Source organism: Sciurus vulgaris, assembly GCF_902686455.1.
Source record: "Sciurus vulgaris genome assembly, chromosome: 10".
NCBI classification, from domain to species: domain Eukaryota; kingdom Metazoa; phylum Chordata; class Mammalia; order Rodentia; family Sciuridae; genus Sciurus; species Sciurus vulgaris.
The window spans coordinates 66,011,063-66,038,652 of record NC_136470.1 but is presented as its reverse complement, the minus strand read 5'-3'; the positions used below and the strand labels follow the sequence as shown (position 1 = coordinate 66,038,652).

Genomic DNA, 27,590 nt, shown 5'->3' with positions numbered 1-27,590 from the left:
GGGTGCACACCTGTAATTCTAGCTACTTGGAAACTGAGGCAGGAGGATACAAGTTCCAGGTCAGAATCAGCAGCTTAGCAAGACCCTGTCTTGAAATAAATAAATAATAAAAATGACTGGGGATGTAGCTCAGTGGTAGAGTACCCCTGGGTTCAATCTCAAGTACTGTAAGAAAAGAGAGAGACAGAAGAGAGAGAGAAGAGGAAGGAAGGAAGGAAGGAAGGAAGGAAGGAAGGAAGGAAGGAAGGAAGGAAGGGAGGGAGGGAGGGAGGGAGGGAGGGGAGAGAGAGAGAGAAAAAAAAGTGGGGGTGGAAGCCAAGAAGAGAAAGTTGAAAGAGTTTCCCAAATTAGCAGCTACACTTCTACTCTAATTCTATTTAAAATTTTGAATAAGGAATAAGCAAAATTTGTCTGGGCCTCACTAATTTTTTAAGTGAAATGCTATAGTAGATGAACAGCAGCAACACACTAAATACTGAAGATACTGCATCAAAGACTGAACTTCAACCTAAGAAAGATGTCATAAAGAGGAATGAATGTACCCTGCAGGTAGAAGCAGCATGTCTGGTCCAGTTTTTAGTCTGTGTCCCTTGTAGTAGTCACTAGATAAATACTTCCTAATGAATAAACGAGTAGTTCATAGACAAGGTGACTTCTAAAATCACTTTTTACTCAGAGATACTGTGAAAGTAATAGGTGATCTATTAATAAACCAAGATAGCACTGTGGCCAACCATACATATAATTGAAAGGTGTCTCTCTGCGGGGAAAGGTGAAAGATTGAATAGTTTCTTTAGCCTTCCTGCCTCAACAAGACTCTTGACTAGAACCAGACAGAAGCCTGACTTCTGTCTGGAAGAAAGCCTAAGCCTCTAGTGGAGACAGGGCTTTGATGTGAGCTCAGGTTACAACCACAGGACCTGGTGCCTGACAGCACTACTTGCCATCATTCGTTTTATCCTTTGGTTCCCATAAACCAAATTTTCTCTTAGTATGTCTCACACTGTTTTGAAGGGTTGAGTTTTTGTTTGTTTGTTTATTTGTTTATTTAATCTCTATTTATAAATCACTGATGCTAAGAAACATGCTGAATTCTAGACACAGCCACAACTGAGTGAAACCGAAGCACATTCAGTAACCATAAAAGATTTTTCTTTTAACTTGGAGACCTAAATCTTTTCTAGAAGATCTTGCTAGTTTTATCTTGGAATGTCTTTTGCCATGTCAACTCCTTGAAGATTAACCTGGAATGCAAATAGGACATGACTTGGATATTCTATCTTTTTCAGGGCTTAGAATGCCTCATAGTGTCTGACTTATTGCTACAGGTTTGTTATCCTTTCTCCACCAGTGTTTGAACTCCCCTCCTTCTCACCCATTTATCACCCTGATAGTCCTGTCCAAAGACTATCAGGTAAAATGCAATAATCAGTCAAAGCCAGATGGTGCCAGTGGCAAAAGCAAGCATTTCCCCAGGAGTGCTTGCAATAAATAAATAAATAATACAGTCACATTTGACAATTTAATGAGTATAAATTTACCACAGCAGGAAAATCCTCCCCAAATATTTAAACAATTAAAATGTGAAAAGGAGAAATAAATAAACATTTTAGAGTGGAAGGCAGGACAAAATTCCTCTTCCATTATTCTTTGGAAACCCACTGCATCACCTATCTTAGACTGACAGACTGAAAGAAATATATGAGATGCTGCTGGTCAAGATCAAAGGACAGGAATCAGAATGGACACAGGGAAAGATGGAGTAGATTCATAAGCTATAGCATATTTTTGAATTATTCCTATTACTTCTGAATAGAATTTAAGTGCATGCATTCAATCTTTCAATAAATATTTATTGAGCAGCTGATATGTAACAGGAATTACACTAAGTTCTCAGGAATCTAAATCGTTAACAGAATCATATGAAGCCCTCATGGAGTTGACATACTACTGATATGAACAGATTATAATAAATAAGTATCTAAAATAGGCACAAGGGATAGAAATGAAAATGGAAGAGAATAAAAGGGGACATACAGGAACTGAAGCTATGTAGTGTTCTTTTATTCAGGGTACAGAGTCTTCTTGATGAAATTTGACGAGGTGAGAAGGTAAGGGAGCTAGTCGTGAGTATATGCTGCAAACGAAGCATTTCTAGCAGAGGAAACACAAGTGCAAAAGCCCCCAGTCTGTTGCACTAATTTAAGTAAGAAATGTTAGGACCTTGGGCTTGAGTTTTGAGTATAGGAATGTATTAGTAAGATTCTTGAGTGCAGGCAGTAGAACCTAGCTTGAATTAGGAAAATGTCTGAATTCACATCATTGATGAGAAAAAAGCAATCAGGAACCAAGGAAAGATGAGCCCAGGAAACAGTCAAAGAAAGCACCCCAGCTAGTGAAGACATTGGTCCATGGGCACTGGATGCCATGACCACTATGGATAATTTGTAATTGCCATTGTACCTTTGCATCATTCCTTGAAGACTCAAAGCAGTCAAGTCTAGGTCCAGAGATGCCCATGTTCCAGCTCCCTGTTAGTGATGAGCCTCTCTAGCTCTAAGCTGATGCAGGCCCAAATTTCTTTTTCTCCTATAGTGCCATGTCTATAAGAAATACTAATAATACCCAAATTCCAGACTCCAACAACCAATATATATTAGCCCTAAAAACTGTTGATAGTACTGAGCAAGCGAAGTTTAAGTCAGTCGTATTAAATTTTTATTCCTTAGTTAAAATTTCACTGAACTTCAGACATGTATGTACACATAAACCCAGATATATAAAAACACACATACTACCCCCAACCCAGAAATTAGTCCTTTAAGAATTCCTATAAAACAAGATTTAGATACATGATTCATTTAACATGTATACAACATTATAGTCATCAACAGAATCAAAAATAAACTATAGCTAACTAGAAGTGCTTACTACATGGTAGGTGGAGTTTTAAGTACTAAACATATATTAACACACTTAATCACTTAAAATCCTTTGGAGTTGTGGTGTTTAAGGTTTTATACCTGTGAGTGTTTTTTATTTACAAAAGTCATACTCCAAGTTTCCAAAGCTGGTTGCATATTCCATCTATACAAGAAGAAACACTAGTATGTTATTCCTACCTTGGGAAACAACCTTGAATAATTAAGAAAATAACACCTGAGAGTAATACAATTATCTAGAGTACATTCTAGAATACAGACTTTTAAGGAGACACACATAGTCTGCCATGCTATGTTATGGTCTACATTAGGGTAGAAATTGTTTCTTTTAAAAAATTTTATTTCTACATTTTCAGCACTTGACATAGTTTTTGACTTATAGTAGATGATTAATGTTTGTTGAATGAATAAATAAATGATTTCTATACAATATTATATGATAAAATATTCTCTCCAGTAATTAGTTTTGATGAAAAAGATAAGAGCCAAAGAAGAAAAGAGTCAAAAGGAGAAAAAGAGAAAAATAACATCCAGTCTTAATGTGTAAAAGAACCATGCTCATTGATAGAAAATTTAAGAAAGTCCAGAAATTGAGAGCATGATCTTCTTTCATCACTCCCAAAGGAGTAGCACAGATATAGGAAGGAATTCCAGTTTGATCTTTGTGTAGAATGACCTTGAGCCCAGAACTTCCCAATATTCACATCATGACGAATTGGGTGTAAATCAGTGTTTTAAAAACTGTTCCCCAGGTTTCATCAGAGGGTCTCAGAGGAGTAAAGACAGGGCTGACTAGACAAATTTCTAGACCATCAAGACTGCCTTACCATAGCAGCATCTTTTATTTATTTGGATTTTGAGAAATGTTTCATCTGGGTCACAAAGTGTATGTAGCTAAAAAGAAGTTTTTAAAATCCTAGATAATCCATAAAATCTTTTTATCTTCTATCACTCAATGATGATAATTACCATCATGTATCCAGGCAAAGAGGATGACAACCTATCCCTGGGAGATTAAATAATAAGGTAGGCAGTAGCTCAAACAGTAGGCTCAGTATGTACAAGCACTGTACAGTGCCTCATGCCATCTAGAACAGGAAAGAAAACCCAGGAGTGGACCTTATGCAATCTCTAAGAAAACAGGAAAGGGTAATACATATAAAAGTATCAATGCATTATACATACACACACAAACATACATCCGTGCATATGCATATACACGTTTTACACATATGTATATATGTTTATATATGTATGTTTGTGTTTGTATACACATCTTTATGGAGAGAGAAAGAAACACATAAACAACATGAGAAGGGGAAGTGGCAAGGGAGGTTACTACAGTGAATGTAGTATGGAACAATAGGGAATGGGGAAATATATGAATGATTTTATCAAAGAGGTGACATTTCAACAAAATTTTTGAAACTAGAACATAGTTTGGCAAATGGGAGGTAGGAAGCATCTCCAATGGAGGAAACAGTACTGGGTTTAATATAAAGAGGCAGTAATAGTTCATATGCAGGAAAAATGGCTAGAAATTTTTGTCTAATCTCTGATATTCTTATACCAAAACATACCTAACTCATTGACATTTCACTGGAATCTTAAGGAAACTCCCTTCTTAGTTCCAGAGAATTTGGCTTCAATGTAGCTTAATTAGAATAACCCAGATTTGCTGGTTATTACTAGAAGATTGAGTAGTTATTGGCAACTTAAAATTTGTGATGGCCTGACACTGCAATGTCTACAGTTGTACATCAAAGAGTGCAGAGTGTTGATGTGGAAATGGTTGTGCTCTACAGAAAAGTTCTGATGAGAAAACAGACTAATGGAAAGTGTGAACACTGAAAGCAAAGGAGTGGATGGCTAGATTAGTGAGATAGAAAATGAATTTTCTTCTGAAATGGCTGCAATTGGTTGTTTCCATGACTAGTGGGTCTTACAAAGTTCTATCATATCCATGAAACCAATTTCTCCAATGTCAATTACTTGTCTCTCTAATCTACTTTCTCATCAACCCAAACTACTCATGCATCTTCCCTACTTCCCACATAATTACCAAAATAAAAAATGTACAACTGAGAAAGGTGACTCACATTTTTTAGCTGAAGTCTGCTTCATTTTGCTTTCCTTATGATCATATGATCCCTAAACAGGAAAACTGTATTCTTTTCGTACTTCTCAAAATTTGATTTTGGACTGAGCACTATCACAACCTATAAATGAAATGTGTTTCCAAAGTTTTTTTTTTTTTTTTCCAAGTTACCAATATGCAACTTACACTATCATTTCCTGAAGAAATAAATATAAAAACAAAGTATGTTTCCCATCCAGACCAAATAAAGAAAACAAACAAACAAACACATATTTAATGCTTTAGTTCAATAGAACCTACCTATCTCATGATCATAGACCATTCTTTCCCCTTTTGGATACTCACAACTATTCTTAGAAAAAAAAAAATTTAGTTAGGATATATCTCCCTCACTAGAATTCCAAGGAGACCCAAATTCCTTCTTAGCTCCACTTCCCAGGAATCATATCACTGTGTAAACAAGATATAGGGAAAATGTTGGCAAATCATTGATTTCCTAGCCATTTGCTCTATAGCCATAGAAGAATCTACTAGTATCTTTCCTTCTTCTTGTCAGTTTGGAAATAGACAGAGGGTGTCTCATTAGTATAGAAGGGTCAGGAAAAGCAACAACTGAACATTATTGTACACAATTTTCTTAACTAGAAATTAAAGAGTGAACATCAAGACAGGGTGTACATGCAGCTACCAGTCACATTATTAACAAGGAGAAAACTGTACCAGAATTCCTGAGAAAGCAGTACAAAAAAATAATGTTTTAGATGTGAGCAAAGGACTGAATGTCCAGCAACTGGCTCAGGAGGCAGAATAATTGGCTATGAAGACAATGCTGTATATTTTAAAGTGACTACTTATCCTGAGCCCAGGTAGTTAGTACTTTATTGTGTCAAGTATGGATAGCTTCCTCACCATGATAAAATATTGTTCTACAAAATGGTGATTGTTATTTGTTGAAACAACCAGCTGGCACTGCTTGGGTGAAATCCAAGTCTGTGTGGTCTTAGCTCTGTGTGAGGTAGCTATTAGGTGCCCAATTATGGACTGTGCCAGAAAAGGGCACTTTCTATGATTGGTCTGTGGGACTTGAGCAACCTTTGCCTTAGTCCTAACCAAATTTTGTCATCACATATTACTTACTGGACACTCATGTTTGCTCATTTGTGTATCCATTTATTCCCATAATGTGCCCAGCACCAAATGAGAACTGCACCAAATGAGAACTGCACAGAGGCAATATGTGAAAAATGACCTGTACCCTAAAGGAGACATGTGAATACAGGAATACTTACCCTGGAGTCTGCTGGATGTTGTAGTAGAGTTACATATGAGATACAATGATGGTACAAAGGAGAAGACAATCATACCTGACTAGAGGATCAGGAAGCAATCATAAAGAAGAAAACAACTGCAGACACATCATAGAAACAACTGGAAATATGTTATGCAGAAAAGACTGTAAGCAGGTCAAATGACCAGTAGTTGGAAAGAGAGAAAGTATGAAATAATGTGGGTCATTCCATGAAACAACACAATTGTAATAGGACGTGAAAAGGAGTGGGCTTCAAAGTTGGAACAGGGAGGTAAGGAACAGATGTTTTGTTTTGTTTAATCAGATTGTAAACAGTCCTACAAAGAAAATAAAAGAAGTGTGATAAGTAGCTTGGACGCTGCTGGAATAGGTAGGCCTCTCAAGTAAAGAGCTAGAGAAAGAGGATTCTTTGCTCAGGAAACATGCTTGACATGTTTTACAAACTTAAAAGGCCAGGACATTCAGTGACCAATACAGGTATGGTTTCAAGGAGTCATAAGAGGCAAGGTCTGGATCGTGAAGGAACTTACAGGTCTTGGTAATTATGAGTTTAGTTTTATTTCTAAGTGAAATGGAAAGTCGTTAGAGATTTCTCAGTAGGGGGAGACACAAGATTTACTAGACAATTTTTTAAAAATTGATCTGGTTCTAAAGGAAAAATGATTTTTAAGGGGTTAAAGGTAGAAGAATCAAAACTAAAGGGGAGCCTATCACATGGGTTTCCATGACATTAGATTGCATTAGAGATGACTAGAAAAGAACGGTGAGGGGAAAGGAGAGATGAAAGGTTTTTGGTTTGGTTTTCCTCTTATAGAAACTAGGGGGAACATAGTAACATCTAATGCTATAACGAAGACATGGGAAATGAGTTCAATGTTCTATTTCTGAATTAGATGACTATATAAGAGAGAAGAAGAGATCTGGGAATATGACATCATGACTTGTGTTTAGGACATGTTGAGATCAGGGTTCCTGTGCATCATCAGACCAGATTTCCAGAGGATAGTTATATACAAAACTCTAGAGTCCAGAAAGTAGATTTGGCTGGAGAACCTAGAAAATTTGAGACCCCTCTTCCATGTGAGAGTTGTGGCCATAGATTAGATTCTTCATGGAGATAGTTTATTACAAACATGAGAATAATGGCAAAAGCCTTAGCAACACCAATTTCTCAGAGATTGGCAGAAATAAGTGAAGCCAAATTGGAATTGAGAGAGAGTATGCAACCTTCAGTTTAGGATGAAAAATCCAACAGAAATGGGTGATATGGAAGTCAAGAAGATAAACATATTCAAGAGGGAAGGCATCTTTAATGATGCCAAGTGTTCCAGAGAAGTCAAACAAGACAGTTCCACTTGTCTTTCTGAGAGTTTACTGAGCCTTCTATTTGTCTCCTCAGAGTCTAATACAGAACTCAGTATAGAGTAGACATTAATCAATATTTCAGTCAATGTTCTTGAGGCAGACACTACTAGACATCTTACCTCAAAGTGTTTGCAAACTAGTTGTGTGAATCAGGTATAAATAAACACAATTCATGATTAGGCAAGGCTCCGATTGGTGAATAGCAAGGAATGAGGACAGGGAGTACATGCTATGGAAGATCTAGAAGGGGCAGAGGTCACAGAGCACCACTGCAATCAGAAAAGCCTTCATGAATGAGACAGCTCTTGACTCAGGGAGCTGGGTTTGGGTGCGACTAGGCTAAGAATAAAAGGGATTTTCCAAGTAGTGAAAATGACATACTTAAATACAAAAAGTCATACTTAAATCAGCTAAGATTAGACATACTAAGTCTGCCTGGAACAGAATGCTCAACAAAAAAGAGATAACTTTTTCTATAGAGTGTGTTATGTTACAAGCTGGAAACCTTAGAGATAACTTTGTTTAATACCTTCGTTTTTGCATAAAAGAAAAGGACAACCCATAAAGACTGAATTTGTTTGAATTCATAAGCTAATCAATGACAGACCCAGTAGAAGAAAAAGTGAAAATAGAGTAAAACAATCATGAATATGTAAGTTCAAATTAACTCTGTATACAAAGAGAAACCCTTGAAATTTTGGAAAAAGGGGAAATTAAATGTTAGGTTAGTCAATAGTGTGCAGAGTTGATATTGAGAACAGGGAATTTGGGTGACTAACCACATTTTCACCAGGGGTTTCTCATCTGAATCACAGAACACAAAAAGTGAGTGAATTTTCTCTTCTTCCAAGAATGGTGTATAAATATTATCAATCTGATGTACCAGAGAATGGTTAACTTGTCATGGACAATTATGCATAAGTATTGTAGGGACTTAGGTGTCTGTTCTCTTCTGAAACATTGACTGAGAAGGTTTTACAGAAGATATAAAAGATGACTGTAAAAGACACATCAAAGGAGCTGGGGGTCAGGCACAGTGGTGCATGCCTGTAATCCCAGCAGGTCAGGAGGCTGAGACAAGAGGATCATGAGTTCAAAGCCAGCCTCAGCAAAAGCAAAGCTCTAAGCAACTCAGTGAGACCCTGTCTCTAAATCAAATATAAACTAGACCCTGTCTCTAAATCAAATATAAACTAGGTCTTGGGGATGTGGCTCAGTGCTTTAGTGCCCCTGAGTTCCATTCCAAGTAACCCCCCCACAAAAAAAAAAAAAAAAAAAAAAGAAAGAAAGAAACGGAAGTGGGGATGTAGCTCAGTGGCAGAGCACTTGCCTGCCATGCTAGACACCTTGAGTTCAATCCCAGCACAAAAAAAAAAAAACAGGAAACAGTGGTAAACTGATAGTGTTGTCTTAATAAGAGAAAGAAAAATAATGCTTTATTTCTATGTTAAAAGCTGGGAAACTGGGAATGTACTATTCGATCTAAAAGATATTGTGATGAGTATGGAAATCAGATCTAATCTACAAAGAAGATAGTTTAGCATGAAATTCTCTGAGATGACAATAAAGAATAGAAAAATAACATTTTTAACATCTGGAAAACTTGGATAATGGTAAAGTTGATTTTCTACTGATTTTCTTTTTGTTTTTACTGATGGATATATACTGTATATCCAATTGATTAATAGTAACAATTTTTGTAAGACATGTTTATAAAATAAACTTAAGCATGTACACCAAAAAAGTCAGTTTCCAATGATACTGAACTGTCAATGTAATAAAATAGTAGAGGCTTGCAGAAAAACTCTTAATTGCTGAAAGATATTATCTAGCTTAAGATGAAACAATAACTGTAACAAAATTGGCATTTCTCTTTTTTGCCAAGTTTCTTCCCACTAAACAAGGATAAAAACTGAATTTAGTCCTAATTATGGTTAAGTACATTTAAGTACACTAGCACCCAAACTTCTTGAATTTTTTTTTTTTTTTTATGAATACTATTTCTCTTAGGCATATTTTGTTTTCCAGCTGGTGTTCAGAAGTGAGGTCTGAGCCATTTGTGGTCATTAACGTTCCCCTCACAGTTTTTACTAGAGGGTTATGGCTCAATTCCAAACTGAGTGATTTTATTTTATATCTGTAGCCACCTCCTCCCTTTTTCAGTTAGAGAAATCCTCAATTTTTCCTCTCTACTGGTTTCACCTAAGAGGCATAAGGTATGAAGGTCTAGATGGAGGAAAGAATGTACAAGAAACTAAGTCTTTCCTTAGATTTTCTTCATTTTAAGAGGGAGTTGGGAGTACTGGAGATTGAACCCCACTTTTTATTTTTTTATTTTGAGACAGGGTCTCACTAAGTTGCTGAAGTTGGCTTTGAACTTGCGAACTGCCTCACCCTCCCAAGCTGCTGAGATTACAGGCATACACCCAGCTTGTCCTTAAATTTCCCATACAGCTCTCCAATTAATTGTTCAACAATTTGGAAACATAAGTCTGACTGAGTTATCTAAAAGCCATCACCTTATATCCAAGCCCTGAGGAACACTGCATTAAGAAGATTTGTGTAAAAGGCTTAATCAAAAGAATATACAATACCGACCTGAGTTCTCCAGATGTTCCAGATGATGAAGAAAACATTTCCCTCTATTTCATTGGAGTTACACAAATCTTTGAAAGTTAAGAAAATTCTTCAAACTATGGTCTTTTTAAAAAGTCTAAGTAAAATTCCCAGTCTAAGTCCCCAACTTAGATTTTACTAAAGAAAGTTGGTGAACTTTCTGAATGATCCATGTCATTCTCCCCTTCTTTTTGAAATTCTCTAAATATTTTAGAAATATTGATCCAATAAAATTTGGAGGGAAAACATCCTCTTCAAACATCCAGATGAAGATGTAATGGAGAGGGTTTTACAATGGATCATTATTCCTTCCCATTTTTCAAATAAATTATTACTTTTCTTCACTGATTTAAAGAGAGATCTTTGAAATGTAATGTGCACCCAAAATATACTTAACATCTATTCTTCTTCCTGCATTAGAACCCCGAGAAGAGTCTGGATAACCAAAGTGAGCCACCCTAATGCAACGTGTGCCTACAAATCTAACTGCCATTTAACTACTTAGAAACTGGAAGCTTCTTTCAAAGAGAAATCTTCCTTCCTTCCTGTACATAATGGAGGAATTTGAGTAGAACTGCAGAATTCATTCTTTGGAAGCAGCTGTTATAAGATCTAGTTTGGTCATCAAGAGGAGCTTTTAATTCTCAGCTTATACTCAAAGCAGGAAAATTGGTCTCTGAACCAAGGCAAAGTAAGAATGGGTAGAAGATGTGCATCCTAAGAGTTTCTAGTCAAGCCTAGTTCCTCAGCTACTTACAGGGTCTAGGAAATTCTAAATTCACTTTTAAAAGCAGCCAATTCCTGAGTTTGCTTAGCCTTTGAATATCTTCCCATTTATTTTTTTCTTTACCTCATCTGGCTCTTTTATGTAGTTATTAATAGGCAGATATTAGGGTTTTTTCCAGTTTTCATTTAAAAACTACATTTTAAATAGTTATTGGAACTGAGATTACAAATAATGGATGTAAGGCTAATTATCAACATTCTACATTTAGAGCAAACTGGTGCATATGGAGACAACAGCTCAATATTTTAGAAAGTGCCAATTTGCTAAAAATAGATAAATATGGTGATGATTGTTGGAATTAATTCAAGAACATGCAAAATGAGATGACTAATGTCAAGGAGTAGCATTTCTCTGATATAAATTGAGTGGAGCTGTTTTATACCAATTATTGCCTTTTGCAGAAACTGACCTTACAAACAAAAAAAAAAAAAGAGAGAGAAGAACAAACAAAACTACTTCTATTTCAAACCCTACCAATAGTAAGAATATGTAATACAGACAAATTAAAAACAGCCAAAGATGTATATATATATATATATATATATATATATATATATATATATATATATATATATTACACAGAGCACTCTTTCTCAATTTGCCCTCTCATAGATTTACAGGTATGGGTTTCCAGAAACTATGTGACCAAGCCCTTTCTTCCAGTCAGAGAAGACTATCCCAGAGGTATTAGCTAACCCAAGAAGGGCCATTCAAATCACTATCCTTATTCATTCTATTATTTATCTCTATCTGTTTATCTGTCCATCCATCCATCCATCCATCCATCTTACTTAGAATTTTGAAATGAGGAACAGAGAATCTAGGATTGTTTGTTACTGAATCTTTTAACTACAAGGCCCCAGAAAGTTTTGAATTCCTGCTGGCGAGGTCCCCAGATTTACTCTGGTTCCCACAGGGTTGACTGTTGAATTTCTTCATTTCATATGATCTCTAGTTTCCTATGGACACCACTGAACGTCAGTTTTTGTAACTTGTGCTGAATCACATAAATAATAGCAGTATATAGGAGAGAGATAGAGATGAAGAGAGGAAAAGAGTGTGAGAGGTGACTAGAGTGAAGGTTTGCAGGTGATATTGATCATTTACTAACTACCAACATAATTATATAAATTATCATTTCCTTTTGGGTACCAGCTAGAACTTCCCAAATTTCTAATTAGCATACTTTTCTATTGCAGACTCTAAGAGGCCCATACATAAAAGTATTTTTGAAAAACATGTATGATACTAATATTTTAAGGGAGATATTTGGCTATGTTAAAACAGAATCTCTCGCACTAATGATGCAATTATTATACTTTAAATATATTTCCAAATATCATCTATGTATTTAAAACTCAGTTTCTTGGGATTGCAGAATTTCATTGATTTATGAGAATTTGAAAAGATTTTTTTATTAAGTTGGTAACTTATCCCAATCATAACCTGAGACACAGAAGAATCAAAATATCCTGAGAATTAAAATAACCTGGAGATTCTGAGGATTACAAAATTTTTTATGGTATTTAGAGTTGAATTTAACAAGGCTTAAAATTTTATCCTCTCCTGATAAAGGTTTATTCCTGATGCATTGAGGAATCCTGAAACTGCAACGAAAAGGTGCCCAGGTAATAATCTGGAGTTTGCTTCCAACCAGGCTGTCTCCATTTTCAATCTCCCAACAGGCCCTCCCTGCCCCCTCCTCTCTTCTGCCTGACGGGCCCTCATGTGACGGATGTGAGCACAGCGTGCCTGGTAATCTTAGTACTGAGAACCCAGTTAGGAGGTGAGTGGGGGTGGGGGTAGGGACAAGCAGCAGACTTAGCAAATGGAAAAGAGAACAGAATGTAAAGAAAAGAATAAAACAGAAAAAGGTAAAAAGGAAAACAGATATTTCTAGTGAAATTTGGGGCTCATGACAATTTGTATATTTTCTTATCTAAGAAAAGATTCTGTCGCTGAAATTTTCGAAGGAAAGGATAAAGATACACTATGCTCCCACCCATCAGCATGGTGGTTTTACTTTACTTTGTAGAGAATGGGAGAGGAAGGGTGGGGACAGAAGATGCGCGTATGTCCTCTACAGAGAGCCAAGCTACTTCTTTGAATAGAGCTATGTATACCTAGTGATTTTTTTTTTTGTGAAATTAATTATATATTATTTCTGAAAAACACATTGTTTTCAAAACACTTTTATTTTTAATCACGTCATTTTACTTCATAATGAAGCCATATACCAACCTAATAAAAGGGCAAATCAAGACTTAGAGGGTTTCTTGTGCCCACTACACAGATGAATAAACTGAGGCTCAGAAAGATTAAGTTACTTACCCAAGACCACAGGACAAGCAAATGGCAGAGCCAGGTCTAGAACCCAAGGGAAGGGTTTATTGCACTACAAAGACATGAAACAGGGCATTAAACAAACAACATCTAAGAAAACAAGATCTGTAAGTAATTAAGGATAGGAAATCTGGAAGATCACACTGCCATACTAACCCAAAATAACTGCAGGTATATCACTGTGATCTAAGCAGGGAGGAGAAGGAATTATAATTTTAACCACATCACCTTGTAAAAAGGACTAATAGACTTGAGTGCACATTTATACAAAGCCTACTCTGAATAAATACACAGGAACCATCTTCTATCCCAGAACATCTCCCCTAATAACCCATCATGATGGTCCCTCTCTTCCTACACTTATCCCTCAAATGAATATTCATTGACAATCTACTATATGCTAGGCATAGCTTAAAGTACCTGATTGGATTGAAACACTTGTTTTGAAAGTTGGTCTGGACATGATTTTCTTAAAGTTCTCCTTTAGCCCCATCTACTAAACACTAGCATGAAATGGAATTACTTAATCAGAAAAACTTCACCTGTATCTGAGGGGAGGAAAGAAGGAAAAGAAAATTCAGGGCAAGAGACTGGGAGCATTGAGCAAGATATAGAATAAAGGGACAGTGGGTTAAGGAACACTACCCAACTTTGGTAGTGAAAAGTCGAGCTTCACCTCTAAATCACTTTGTTTTGCTGCTCGCTCTTCTTAAGGACATGCCATGTCAGTCTGAGAAAACATCCTATTTAATGACTGGCAAAGGTTATTTTCATGGAAACCGTAGTTGCAATTTTCCCCACACTAGGCACAAGAGGCCTACTTTGGAATCCAAATCCTTTGAATTTATTCAAACCTAAGAAAGGCAAAACTGATCCAATTCTCATACATTTAGCACACTTTTGAGAGATCACTCAACATTCATCTTCCCTTTACCTTCATGCAAGATATTTATGGATATTATTATGTGGATACCTCAGTGGGTGGGGAAATATCTAAGTGAAGTTAAAATTAATTCTTGAGTACACACCCATAAGTGTACTTTTCAAAAAGTTGTTGAGATCAATAAATAAATCAACTAAAGGCAATAAGAGATTGATTCAGGGTCATTTGTAATAATTGTGGAGCAAAATAAGGAGCCCAAGTACTTGATGCCCCAAAGGAAGGGTACCTGAGGAACCAAGAGTGTGTTAGCCCGGTGTCTAAACAAGGACTCCATTAACTTTGGAGGGTAGGTCTGTCACACTGGTTGATGAAGGTCAAGGACATAGAAGGAAGGTTTCCAGATAACACCAGCTAAGGCAGTCTAGAGAATTACAGTGTACACATGAGCTTAGTTTTTCTGACTGCTTTCATAATTGTCATAAGTCAATAACAAGAGTCAAGGATGATCAGCTCCACTTTATTTATTTTGGAGTATTGGGGATTGAACCCAGGGCCTCACACATGCCAGGCAAGAATTCTTCTGCTGATCTACATTGCTAACCTTTTTCAATTTTTGTCTTGAGATGGCATCTAGATAAATTGCCCAGGTTGACCTCCAATTTGAATCATCCTGCCTCAGCCTCCTAAATCGCTGGTATTACAGGTACATGCCACCCTAACTGGCTGTTCAGCTTCACTTTAAAATTTCATGCCAATAGATTTTTTAAAAACCTGTTAGTGATTCTGTCCATTTAAATATGCCACAATTTGTGGGAAGGCTCTAACCTGGTTCCATACTCATTCATCAAACAGATTATTCATAGTTTAAACCATTTACTTTATGCATCAAGCAGTACTATAAGGACTAGGGATAGAAAAAGAATTAAGATTTTATCCTTTTCCTCAAGTACCTCACAGTTTGGATACTAGTGTAGGGAAAAAATTAATTCTACATAGTAAAAGAAGTGGTCTTAGAGATAGTACAAAATATAGTATGGACACAGAAGGTTGGAGAAAATTTGGGAAGTTAAGAGTAGATTCAAACAGCTATCTCTTGTAGAAGAAATGAAATTTTTTTCAGGCTGAGAGGGAAGTGTAATGTAGGCAGAGAGTCCAGTGTGAGCAAGGCCTGAATACTGATGTAGTGTCATAGGTGAGAAGGCAGAGGACTTTGAGGAGGACTCTGGAGGCTGGGCAAGACTAGCCATGCCTCCATGCTGAAAAGTTTGTATATTTGTTCATAGTGAAATTGAACCATTATAGGATGTCAAAAGGAGTATGACCAAATGGTGGGTCCATTCCAAGTTTTCTGAGGAATCTCCATACTGCTTTCCAGAGTGGCTGCACCAATTTGCAATCCCACCAGCAATGTGTGAGTGTACCTTTTTCCCCACCTCCTCGCCAACACCTATCATTGCTTGTATTCTTGATAATAGCCATTCTAAATAGAGTGAGATGAAATCTTAGGGTAAAACAGTAAAAATAAAATAAAAAAAAATCAACTTTAATTTTGGTTTGTTAAAAAAAAGTAGTATGACAAGATTAGCATTAAGTAAAGATAACTCCAGTTGTGTAAGGAGAATGGGAAGACAAAAACTTGGAGATAGGAAATCCATGATAGCAGTTATTGCCTCTGTACAGAGGAGAGAGAACAAAGTTGAAACTGGATTGTTTATATAAACAGGTAGGGTTGAAAACAGAGGAAATATTCAAAATAATTTTAACTGGAGTCAAGAGTTAGTAAGTGGATGTGAGAGTTGAAAGAGAGGAGTGTATTTGTGATTCCTCCCAGGTTCTTGGAGCTCTGAAGCTAGATGACAGTGTTATAGCAATAAGTAGAGTAAAGAAGACCAGAAGGGACCAGAGGACATCACATGTGATTCTGTACATGTTGAACTTGGGTGTCTTTGAAATATTTCAAGGTATCTTCAAATGAATCAGGAGCTCAGGACAGATGTCTGATCTATGGATTTGGAAATCACACAGGTGGTTACATCTCTGGATATGGATGAGATCTTCTAGTATTAGTGAGTTAAATGAGAGAAGTAATAGATCAAGATTATGGGGCAGGAGGTTATTAATATTTTGGAGAGAAGAGAACGAGAAAAGCCAGAAGAGGAGTCTGAGTAGGTCCTTTCTCAGAGGAGAATGAGGAGAACCACAGAGGGAACTCAGTGAGGAGTTTCAGGAAAAGGAGTGGACAAGAATGCAAAACACCAGAGTGGTACCCTGGAGATGGTGCCTGTTCAGAAAGTCTCAGCGGGATTCTGGGAAGAGAAGCTTCATTAAAGCCAGGGGAATAGTGACTAGGGAGTGATGAAGAGGAGAAAGTTGAGCACTTTCAGGAAATTTGTTCTACAAAGAGGGTGAGATGGAGCCCTGTGGAGATGGGGACTTGGAGTCAGGAGAAGATCTTTAAAGACACAAGAGCATATTCATAGGCTATGGGGAGAGGAGTTAATACAGCTTGAGATGAGGAAGAGAGAGAGAAGGGCAGGAGGGAGTGAGCCTCTGGAGAAAGAGAAGCAGAAGAATACACATGGAGCTTCACCCAGGATCCAGAGGAACTAATCTCTAACAGAAAAGGGCTCACTAAGTAGGCACCACAAGACAGTTCTGAAAAACTGTCAATTCTGTCAAGCCTCACATTACAAAACTTGGAGAAAATCTTATAATTGGTCTTTGGTTTCACATAAATTATGTTTAATCTTTATAAAAATCCTTTAAGATAAGCAGGATGGGTTTGGGGTGGTTGTTGCTATTGTTGTTTATTTTTTGGTTCCCATTTGTCAGGAGGAAACAAAAACCAAAGGTGATGTGATTCATTTGTTCAAGATCACAGAATCAGTGAGGTGGCATCAACTAAGGGCTCACAGCAAAGTGCTCTTCCCAACCCCTCCAGAGCACATTAGGAAGAGTTCATTGCAGTGGTACAGAGGCAGCTGGACCACACTTCAGAAATTCAAAAGGGAGAATTCTTATGCATATTCAACTTCTTTGGTTTACAACAGACTGCTGAGTTGTCCAAATGCCTCTCTTCTAACTAAGGGGGAAGTGAAGAGTTAAATGCTGGGTCTTCTCTTGAGATGCACTGGCTACCTGCATTCTTTGAACTATTAATAAAGGGAGACTTTAGATGTGTCTTGCTTTATCAATATGAACAAGGAGAACATTGGGTTAATATATATGTTCTATTAGTCCCTGAAAGACCCCCCCATCCCTTCCTTATGAATTCATAAAACTCAAGTCTGTGGATGAATTCAACCCCAGGCATATCAGGACAACTTCACCATGCTGGAGGCAAAGAAGACCCTGAGCCACTCTCTCTTGGTGAACAGGAGCTGCCCTTCAGCAGGAAACATCAAAGGGAGGTTTCTGTAGTTTTCACCAGCTCAGCAAGAAAGAAAATTAACCCTCTGTTTTCTCATTCCAGTTGCTTCCGCATGGGAAAAGGGGCACAAGGAACAGCGTTCCACAGACACCCTCAGCAGGAAAGATCAGGGTTCATTGTGTATTCACCCTGGCATAGGTTAGGAAGAATTACAGAGTCACCAGAAATGAACACATTTCTAGAATCACCACAAATTGTCTAGGGTTCTCTGCAAGACCAAATAACTGGGTAGGAAAAAAATGCTTTTTAAGTAATTTCTTCTGTTTAAATTTGGAAATGTGTGGTAGAAACCACTATTTTTAAAAATGAGCTGCTTCAATTATATTAAGTAGAATGCCTCCATTTAATTAATTCACTAAGTCCCTGGATGACACTGGGTGTGGCTCAGAGAGATTTAGGAGGAATCCAATTCATCACTAGGAAGAATGGCCTGTACCAGGCAGCCAGACTATGTCCTTCTCTACCTTCCCTGGGCTGCAAGGGGTGCAGAGAGGTTTGAATTCCAAACCACAGATCACCCTCTCAAAGATAAGAATCATTTGTTGTATAGATAAAACGTCAGGTGTCAGCAGGGTTCAGGACTGGGGGAAAGAGAGGTTCCTTGCTTGCAGTGTATTCTTTACACTTCAGGTTACAAACTCAACTTACTATTTTTAAACAAAAAAAAAATTTCAGTTTTCTTGCTTTGTAGACATACTTCACACCTTGCAAGCTTTTAATCATCTGCAATACATGTGGTAATTGAGCTATTTAAAGTAAGCCCCAAGATTGAAAATCATAAACCAGTAAAATCCCCAGAATTCTTTTATTTCTCCTTTACCCACTCCTTTACTATCTTCTCATCTCCATCCCACTCTTTCTCTTCTTCTGCTATGATATTCTAGAGTGGTAACTAATAGCTAATATAGAGCACTTCTGCTTTCTTCTCACCCATTGGCAATGTATTACAACTTAGAAATCTGAGACTGCTTCTTTATGCTGCTCAAGTGGAAGAGGAAGGAAGTGCAAGCCCTCCAGCCCCCTCCCACGTTTCTGCTGGATTTCATGGGTGTGGCAGAGTTTAGACCTTTGCAGGTTTGTGCCCTTGTTTTTTTTCCCTGTTAAGGACTAGGATGATGAATAGATGCCAGAAGAAGGATGGACACCACTAGATTCTGCCATGAATGATGATAGAGGATCATTTCACTCACAAGCAGGAAGACTGCATGAGACTTAAGTATTCACACTATATAAATGCCAGTCAGTGTAGTGTGAGCCCACACCCTGAATACACCATTTCCTTTGGTCTGATTTAATAGTATCTTAAATACTGATGAATGAATGTGAATGATACCTAACAGTGTAATGTAGGAGATATGACCACACATATGTACACATTTATATAATGTTTGCATTAAAAGGACCATTTCTGTACCTTTCATTTGCTCTTTTGCATATGAATGATGCTGAAACACAGGAAGGCATGGAAACCACAGAGTACATGCATGACTGTTGCATATGAAGTATGCGGATGCTATACACATTTACATGTGAATTTTTACAACTCCCTAAACACAAAATTTCATCTTCATCACTTTGCACATCAGTGAATTCTTGGGGCTGTTGATAAGATAGATCCTGAGTGAAGGTGCTGCCCTCATTTTGAGACGGGAATTCCTTTAGCCCCAATTTCCTTTCTAAAAATCTTATTTTCCTTTATCAAAGGAGATATTTGTATACCTGCATATGTACAAATAGGGTGAGAACAAGTAGTAAACCTGTGTATTTTTCTTCCCCATCTTTAAAGCTTTTTTTAATGAACAGCACTGGCTTCCTTAGGGCTCCGCCTTCCTAAATTTTATTTCCCCAGCTCAGCAGTGGGGGTAACCTTAGAACCTTTTTTTGACAGTGTGCTTAACCCAGACACCTGTGTCTATTACATTTATATATTAAAATGAAGGAAGACAAGAGGAGGAAGTGTCCTAGTTTCAAAAATGATCCAGTGGAAGCATCAGTCTCTGGAACCAGAGAGTGGTTTAGAGAATGCTGCAAATAGCCACCCCACCCCCAAGCTGACTTTTCTCCAAACATCCAAGGATGTCTTCTACTTCATTCATTCATTCATTCCTTTTGGCCTTGCCTCTTCTCCCACTGCTCTGACATTCTGCTTCTCTCTTCCTTCTCCTTCATCCTCACTCCCCACCCCTCCTTCCAGGGCGCTGGCTAAATTCAAGGCTGGCAGGCTGTTTCTTCTGCACTCTCCTCCACCCCCTTCGGATTCAAGGAGTGTATTACAAATTGCCCAATTTCCAGTACCTGCAAAGGAATAACACCCAAATCCCATCTCCTGCACCCCACCCCTAAAGCAATCAATCTTCAAAGGGCTTCTTTAACCAGGACTACCCCCCACCACCTGGCAATGGGCATGTACACCACAAACACTCACACACACACACACACACACACACACACACACACACACACATTTTTCTCCTTAACCTTTGCCAAAATCACTCAAACGTGTTCCAACAAATGTCAGAAGCCTTCTTTTGGGGAATGTCACTGCACTGTCTCTGTTACTGCAGAATACCCAACTCGTCATTCCTCCCCACCTTCACTCCAATCAAGTTTCTAAAATGTCTTTCAAGAAATAAGTGAGCAACTGGAAATGGAAGAAAAATCTAGGCAGTGGGGGAGGGAAGGAGGAGATTTGGATTCTTCCTAATCTTGGATGTGTCCCTCTTCCTGATGAAAATGAGTCACCATGCTTATTATCCAGGGTACTAGCATGTCTCTGGTCACTGATAATCCAAGGAGAAAAGCAAGAGAAGGGGAAAAGGAGAAAGACCTGGTTTCCAACAGGTAATACCCGGCTCCTCTTTCCCATCCCATCGGAGCTCAAAGCTCCTAGGGGCGTGGTCCACCCTCTTCTCCGACCAGCTGGTGCACAATCGGCTACTGATCTTAGAAGGGGATTTTCCCCTTCTACACAACCAATTTCTCCCCCAGCCCCAGTGGTCTTGAGGTTCTCTTTTTTAAAATCTCAAATCATAGTTTCATTCATTCATTGAAAAATAAATAAATAAAATCTTCACATGCTTTTTCCATAAATACCTGAGCCCCTTTGAAGCGCATGCATATACGAAATAAGGCATCTTCCGCAGCACATGTGAGAAAATTGAACGACAGAACAGGCAGTACTCATCCCTGAATATAATTCCCTCAACCCCGCGGTTTGCAAATAATATAAAGGATCGCCTTCCTATCTTGTAGGAGAGCCCCCACATCTTCCCCACACCCCTTTCTACATCCACACCCTCGAAACCAGAGACCTAAACGGCTGAGCATTTACTAATAGTCAAAAAAGCAATCGTATTTCTAGCCAAACGGGCATATTTTTCTACACTCATCCTAATTAGTAGCAGCATTCCAAAACCAGAGCATGAAAGACAGAAAAGAAGAAAAGCTGGGATGCAACCATCAGTTACCATATGCTAAGGAAACGCGAGCACCACGCCAGAGCAGAAGCAGTTAAAATATTTTTTCCTGCCTTTACAGGGAAATACTGTTCTGTGGTAATTTTACAACAGCAAGAAGTAAAAATCTTTAGCTCTACCTGTTTGGTTCTTCTCATACAGCACAGCATGGTTGTATCGTCCCTTGCCTTCTTCCTGCCTTCTCTCCTTTCCTCCTCTCTCTTTCTTATTCCCCCCCTCTCCACCTCTTTTCTGCTCGCTTGCTCACTCGCTCTCTCGCGCTAGCGCGCTCTCTCCCTCCCTCCCTCCCTCTCTCTCTCTCTCTCCCTCACACACACCAGGGCAGTTAGCAGCAACTGTAAGGTCCACAGCTATTGCTCTTCGCACATGCTCGCTCTCGCTCGCTCGCTCGCTCTCTCCCCCTCTCTCTCTCTCTTCTCTCTTTTCTCTTCTCTTCCCTCTTTTCCCTTTTCTTCACCCACCCCAGATCCCTGCCTTTTCTTTCTCTTGATCTCTTAGAATTGTTCACTAGCTTTCAATGACTAATCACTTCCTGTAGCCCCTACCCCATTCGAGACAGTCACCCCCTCCCAGTCCCCTGCCAGCCTCATGAATATTTAAACACCTCCAATCTGGACCCAATTACCCACCGACTTTCCCACTGCACTGGGAGGGTGGTAGGGTGGGAGCAGAGAAGAATATTCCAGCCAGTTCAAGAGATTGGAAAGAGTATGTTTTAGGGAAGAGGGGCCTGGCAAATGAATGCTTGGGTTTTTTCCTCCATCTCTTCTCCCTTTTTCCTCATACCATAAAAGCAAAGAACAGCTAATCCTAAAAAGGAGTCATAGTCGAACCTATACAAGTTACAGCTGCCACTTAGATTTTATACCCAGTTATAATTGTTGGTGTTCAGTTCCCTTAAAAATACGCTGTATATATACACTTCTCAGTATGCACATAAACTAAGATAAATACAAATATATAATAATCCTACATATACATAAATATACCTTCTACATGTTTCAATATCCTAAAGAAATCCACACAAATATACAGCATTTAAACATTTTAAACACTGAAGTTTGGAAATAATAACTAATGCTAAGGAATCAACATCCATATCTAAAATCACATGGTAGTCTTTTTCTTAATATTCATACACTTAATTGAAAATCGTGGTTTTTTTTTTTTTTTCTTATTTTATTGAAAGAGTTGAGCACAGGTGAACAGCAGCTCTGTGTAATATTGATAGTGACATTTTACAAATGGTCAAGATGAATAACAGTAAAGTCACCTGTGAAGAGTAGAATAGACACATTATGAAACCTACTTCAATTCCTTCATTGGTCTCTCATAATTTGGTTGGGGTTGGGGGTTGGCGATTGGTAAAGTGCATACAACACAATTTTTAGATATTATTTAGTTCTGTGTGAGCTTAGGAAGCTCTTTGCACCTAATTTTCTCATCTGTAAAATGAGGATGGTAACATTGGCCTTGCCAACATGTTATGGAACCCAGTAATATAAGGTATGCAAAACACAAGAGAGCCTCTCTCAGTGTATAGCAACTTCATCCCATAATATTTTTCTGAAAGTTTTATGGTGTTTTCAAATGACTATCTCAAAGAACTTTTCAAACTATTTCTTGTTGTTCATTAGTGATGACAAGCACCTCTAATTAAACAGCTCATATTCTTCCTAGTCCCTTCTAGACATAAAGCTATTTAATAGGTAGCAACCAGACAGCTTGTTACCATGCATATTTCAGGATCACTGAGCACAATGGGTGCTTAATGCATTTTAACAAAATTCAAGATACACCTCTCTCAGAATGGACTCAGAAAGTCATGCAGAGTTGATGCATACAAACAGAAGTTGATGGTTATCAGTTATCCCTAGGACTCTCCCTGAAAATGACTTGTCTCAGATTCAGACCAGTTGATCTTTTCAGTTTGTATCTAAGTTTTCGTAGTTTATGATAAAAATTAGAATTAGATTCTGAGTTAGATAGTTGCTTAATTTTGCAATGAACCTGGTTAGAGCTGAGCTTTCAAAAACAACCTTCCATGAATTTAAGTGATAAAAGAGGGCAAAGGATGGATTAGAAATGGCTCCCATCTGAGACATTCCAGCTGTGGATTAGGATCCTCCTGCTAGTAGCTGGAAAGTGAAGAAGGGAGGAAGCAGAGGGGTGGGGCTATGAGTGACAGAGAAGAAATTGCTTCTTTTGGAATTTTAACAGGCATATAGCATAATTGATAAGATAATTTCATTAGTTGTGTGGCCAAATTTAGGGCAAAGAGTGAGGTCAATTTCTTTCTCTGTCATTGTACTTACCTCAGCCTTCCCATCTATACTTTCTTTCCCTTTTATTTATTGGAAGGAATCTTGAAAATGATGTGACATTATGAAGACAGACAAACTGGCCTCAAAACCAGGCACAAACATTGATGGATTTTATGACTACATCGCTTAAACCATGCAGCTTAGCATCCGTTTTCTTATCAATTTCCTTGTCAGTTGCATACATGATTTCATCTAACACGCTATGAAAGAGGTGCAAACATTAATTCAATTTTAACTGGGTTAGAAGGCTAAAGAGAGGTTAATGTTAAGTGCCTTGATGAGGGCACCCAGCTAATAATAGGTAAAGCTAGGACTCTAATATCCTTTCTACCACTAAACTCCATCACCACTCAATAGTCTTCTGTACCTTGTTACTTCTGGTCCTTAAGAGATTAAAATAACAAATAGAAGTTTTTGTGTTGAAATGAAATCAGCATTCTGCAAGGTCTACCCATTAGGCCAGTCCTTACCTCCCTTACCACTGAACAAACTGATACCTTCATCCAATTGAGAGACCTTATGTATTTCAAATCAAATGGCAGCTCCTTCAAACTCTCAGTTGCCTTAGTGCGTAGAAGGTTCACCATCTTGACATATTGTTGAGAACCTCTAACATTGCATCCCAAGAAGGGAACTCAGGACTCCACACTCTTTCCAAGTAATATGAAATCAGTTCCAAGGTATTGTTTTTCTGTATAATGGAGATCTTGGGATGGCAAAAGACTATGGAAGAGTAAAGCACACATTGATCTGATCTTGGAAAAAAAGATATATATCGTTTATAAATACATGTAAAATAAGGAAATAAAACCAGCCATGGTTGTCTTAATCTCTACCAGGCAACCACCCAATGTATTCACTAACATTTATGCCCTTGTCAACAGTCTCAGAAAATGCATAGTCTTAAGCCTCATGACTGAACATTACAAAATTTTATATTAGCAGGTTAATTCATGGGATCATTAGCTAATTTCCTGACTATGTCAATAATATCATTGTAGAAAAAGATGAAGAGTGGTGGAGGCTAGTTTGCAGTTCCACTCTTGGCTATGTTTGATCTTCATATTAAAGTGATCATGTTCAAAATCTGGAAGTCACTGGGCTTTCCTAATGACTGTCCAATAGAAATAAGAAAGAAAGAGCCAGGTGCAGTGGCACAGGCCTGTAGTCCCAGCAACCTGGGAGACTGAGACAGGAGGATTGCAAGTTTGAGACCAACCTCAGCAATTTAGCAAAATAAACAATAAAAAGAACTGAAGATGTGGCTCAGTGGTTTCAAAATAAACAATAAAAAGAACTGGGGATGTGGCTCAGTGGTTAAGTGCCTCTTGGTTAAGTCCCTAAGAAAGAAAGAAGGCTAGCATTTGAGAGAAGAGAGTACCAACATTTCAAGTAGAAAATATGTTCCTTTCTTATTTTTTAACTTTTATGGGGGGAGGTGGGAGTATGGAGGATTGAACCCAGGGGTGCTCTACCACTGAGCTATGCCCCAGTCTATTTTATTTTTTTATTTTGAGGCAAGGTCTTGCTAGATTGCTTCCAGCTAAATTGCTTAGGGCCTTGTTTAATTGCTAAAATTAACCTCAAACTTGTGATCCTTCTGTCTCAGTTGCTGGGATTACAAATTGCAGGGATTACAGGTATGCACCATTACCCTCCATGATTTTGTAACTCTTAGCCTTAGATTTTACCTGCTGTATTAGTTTACTAGGGCTGCCATGAAAAAGCATTACAGACTGGGTGGCTTAAACAACAGAAATTTAGTTTCTTATAGTTCTGGAGTCTGGAATCCAAGACCAACGTGCCACTTGGCTTGGTTTTCTCTGGGAGTCAGAAGGGAAGTGCGTCTATGAGGCTATCCTGGGTTTGCTCACCAACAGTCACCCTCTTGCTTGGTCATTCCTCTGAGCACTGTGCACTTCTGGTGTCTGTTTCTGAATGTCCTATTCCTCTTTTCTTATAGTGACAACAGTCAGATTGGATTAGGACCTACCCCTAAGAAAGACCTCATTTAACCTTAATTATCTCTTTCAAGGCCCTATTCATAAATACAGCCATAGACTGCCAGGGGGTTAGTGTCAGCATATAAATGGGGGGAACAAGACAGTTTAACCATAACACCTGCATTCTCTGTCAACACTTGCTGACTTCATTTACTTATTCAACATTTTCTAAGTTTGAAAAACCATCCTGCCCTCAAGGAGATACACATTTATGGGAAAAGTAAAACATGCTATTTGAACAAAACATGATTCAATGTCAAATGTGTGCCATAAAAATTCAAAGCAGGAAAGAAACCAGGCCTACTAAAACAGGCCTTTCATTTTATGATTAGAATTTGAACACACAGGGAAGACACAATGAGTTTTAGAGAAAAGGGGATTCATTAAAAAAGGTCAACCACACAAGGTCCCTGAATGATAAAGGGACACTCAGAGTGCAGGAGAGGGACAGCTGTGAAGGGCAGGAGTAGGAGAAAGGCTGGAAGTGGAGGTTAAGTTCTGATTAAGAGGAACCTTAAATATTTGACAAAAAAAGAAAGAAAAAAAAAATCTTGTCAATTGCAACAATATGGAACTGGAACTCAATATGTTAAGTAAAATAAGCCAGGCCCAGAGACACAAATACTTTATGATCTCACTTGTGAATCTTACGAAGTTGATCTCATGAGTTGAGAGTAAGTAGAATGGCAGTTACTGGAGGAGGAAAGAGAAGGGAGGGATAGGAAAAGATGATCAACGGGTACTAGGAGCAAGAAACTGGTGTGTCATTACACAGCAGGGTGACTATAGATAACCATAACGTGTCATACATTTCAAGAACTAGAAAAAATATTTTGAATGTTTTTACCATAAAGTCATGATATAATATCTGAGGGTGTAGATATGTTTAACCTGACTTAAACATTGTACAATGTATACATGTAGTGAAACATTACATGGTACCCTATTAATATGTACAGTTTTTAATCTTTTTATGTCAGTTAAAAAAATAGATTCAATTAACAAAAAGACCAGGCTAAGGGGATATACTGTGATTCCCTAGGACTGCCATGATAAATTTCCACAAATTGGTGACTTAAAATGACAAAAATTTGTTCTATCAACATTAATGGAGACCAGAAATACTAAGTTGAAATGTGGCAGGGTTAGTTCCTTCTGGAGGCTCTGAATCACAATCCAGTTCATTTCTTTCTCCCAACTCTGGGTGGCTGTGGTCAATCCATGGCATTGCAGTCTGAAAACGCACCACTCCAAACTCTGCCTTCTTCACTTGGCTTTCGCTTGTGTGTATGAATCTCTTCTTATAGTACACCTGTCATGGAATTTAAGGCTCACCCTAAATCTAGGTTGATTTCTTGAGATCCTTAAATTAATTACACTTCAAAGGTATAAGTTTTTCCAAATAAGGTCACATTCACAGGTACTAGGGATTAGGGTATGGATATAGATTTTGAGGGATATAAATGAACCCAATTCAAGACATTAGATTAAGGATCTTGTATGTTCCAGGTATCACATATTTTGTGTTGTACATATTTTGCTTCATTCATCCCACAGGACAGTACCTAGGAGGAAAGGAAAATGAAAGAACTAAAAGTTGTATGGAGATTGAACCTAGGCAGCCTGGAGAATAAGAACTCAAAAATTAGATATGAGGAGCTCTGGAAAGGGAGGTGGTTTTATGAGGAAGGTGATGAATTGTGCATTTAATAGAAACATCAAAATGATCAAATGCAAAACAGGATTAGATTATAAGAAACAAGACACAGAATTGTCTTTCCGTAGGTGATTGTTGGAGCTATCAAAAATAATTCATCAGGCTGGGGATATAGCTCAGTTGGTAGAGTGCTTGCCTTGCAAGCACAAGGCCCTGGGTTCAATCCCCAGCACCGCAAAAAAAAAAAAAAAAAAAAAGAAAGAAAAAGAAAAGAAAAATAATTCATTTTCTGAACTACCATGTGCTATTGAAATGAAAAGACCAAGGAATAAACTTTGAAAAATCTTCAGGATTAAG

The 27,590-nt window shown here is 38.0% G+C and overlaps 1 protein-coding gene across 1 annotated transcript in view; it reads right to left on the bottom strand.

The window, feature by feature from the left end:
* GAP43 (growth associated protein 43) overlaps positions 1-21,508 on the bottom strand; it is a 96,149-nt gene extending 74,641 nt beyond the window's left edge. Inside the window, exon 1 of the mRNA XM_079156018.1 lies at positions 21,369-21,508. Within this exon, the coding sequence (XP_079012144.1) occupies positions 21,369-21,398 (30 nt within the window). The 5' untranslated portion in view covers positions 21,399-21,508. The remainder of the gene's footprint in view (positions 1-21,368) is intronic.
* Positions 21,509-27,590: the final 6,082 nt, after the last annotated feature.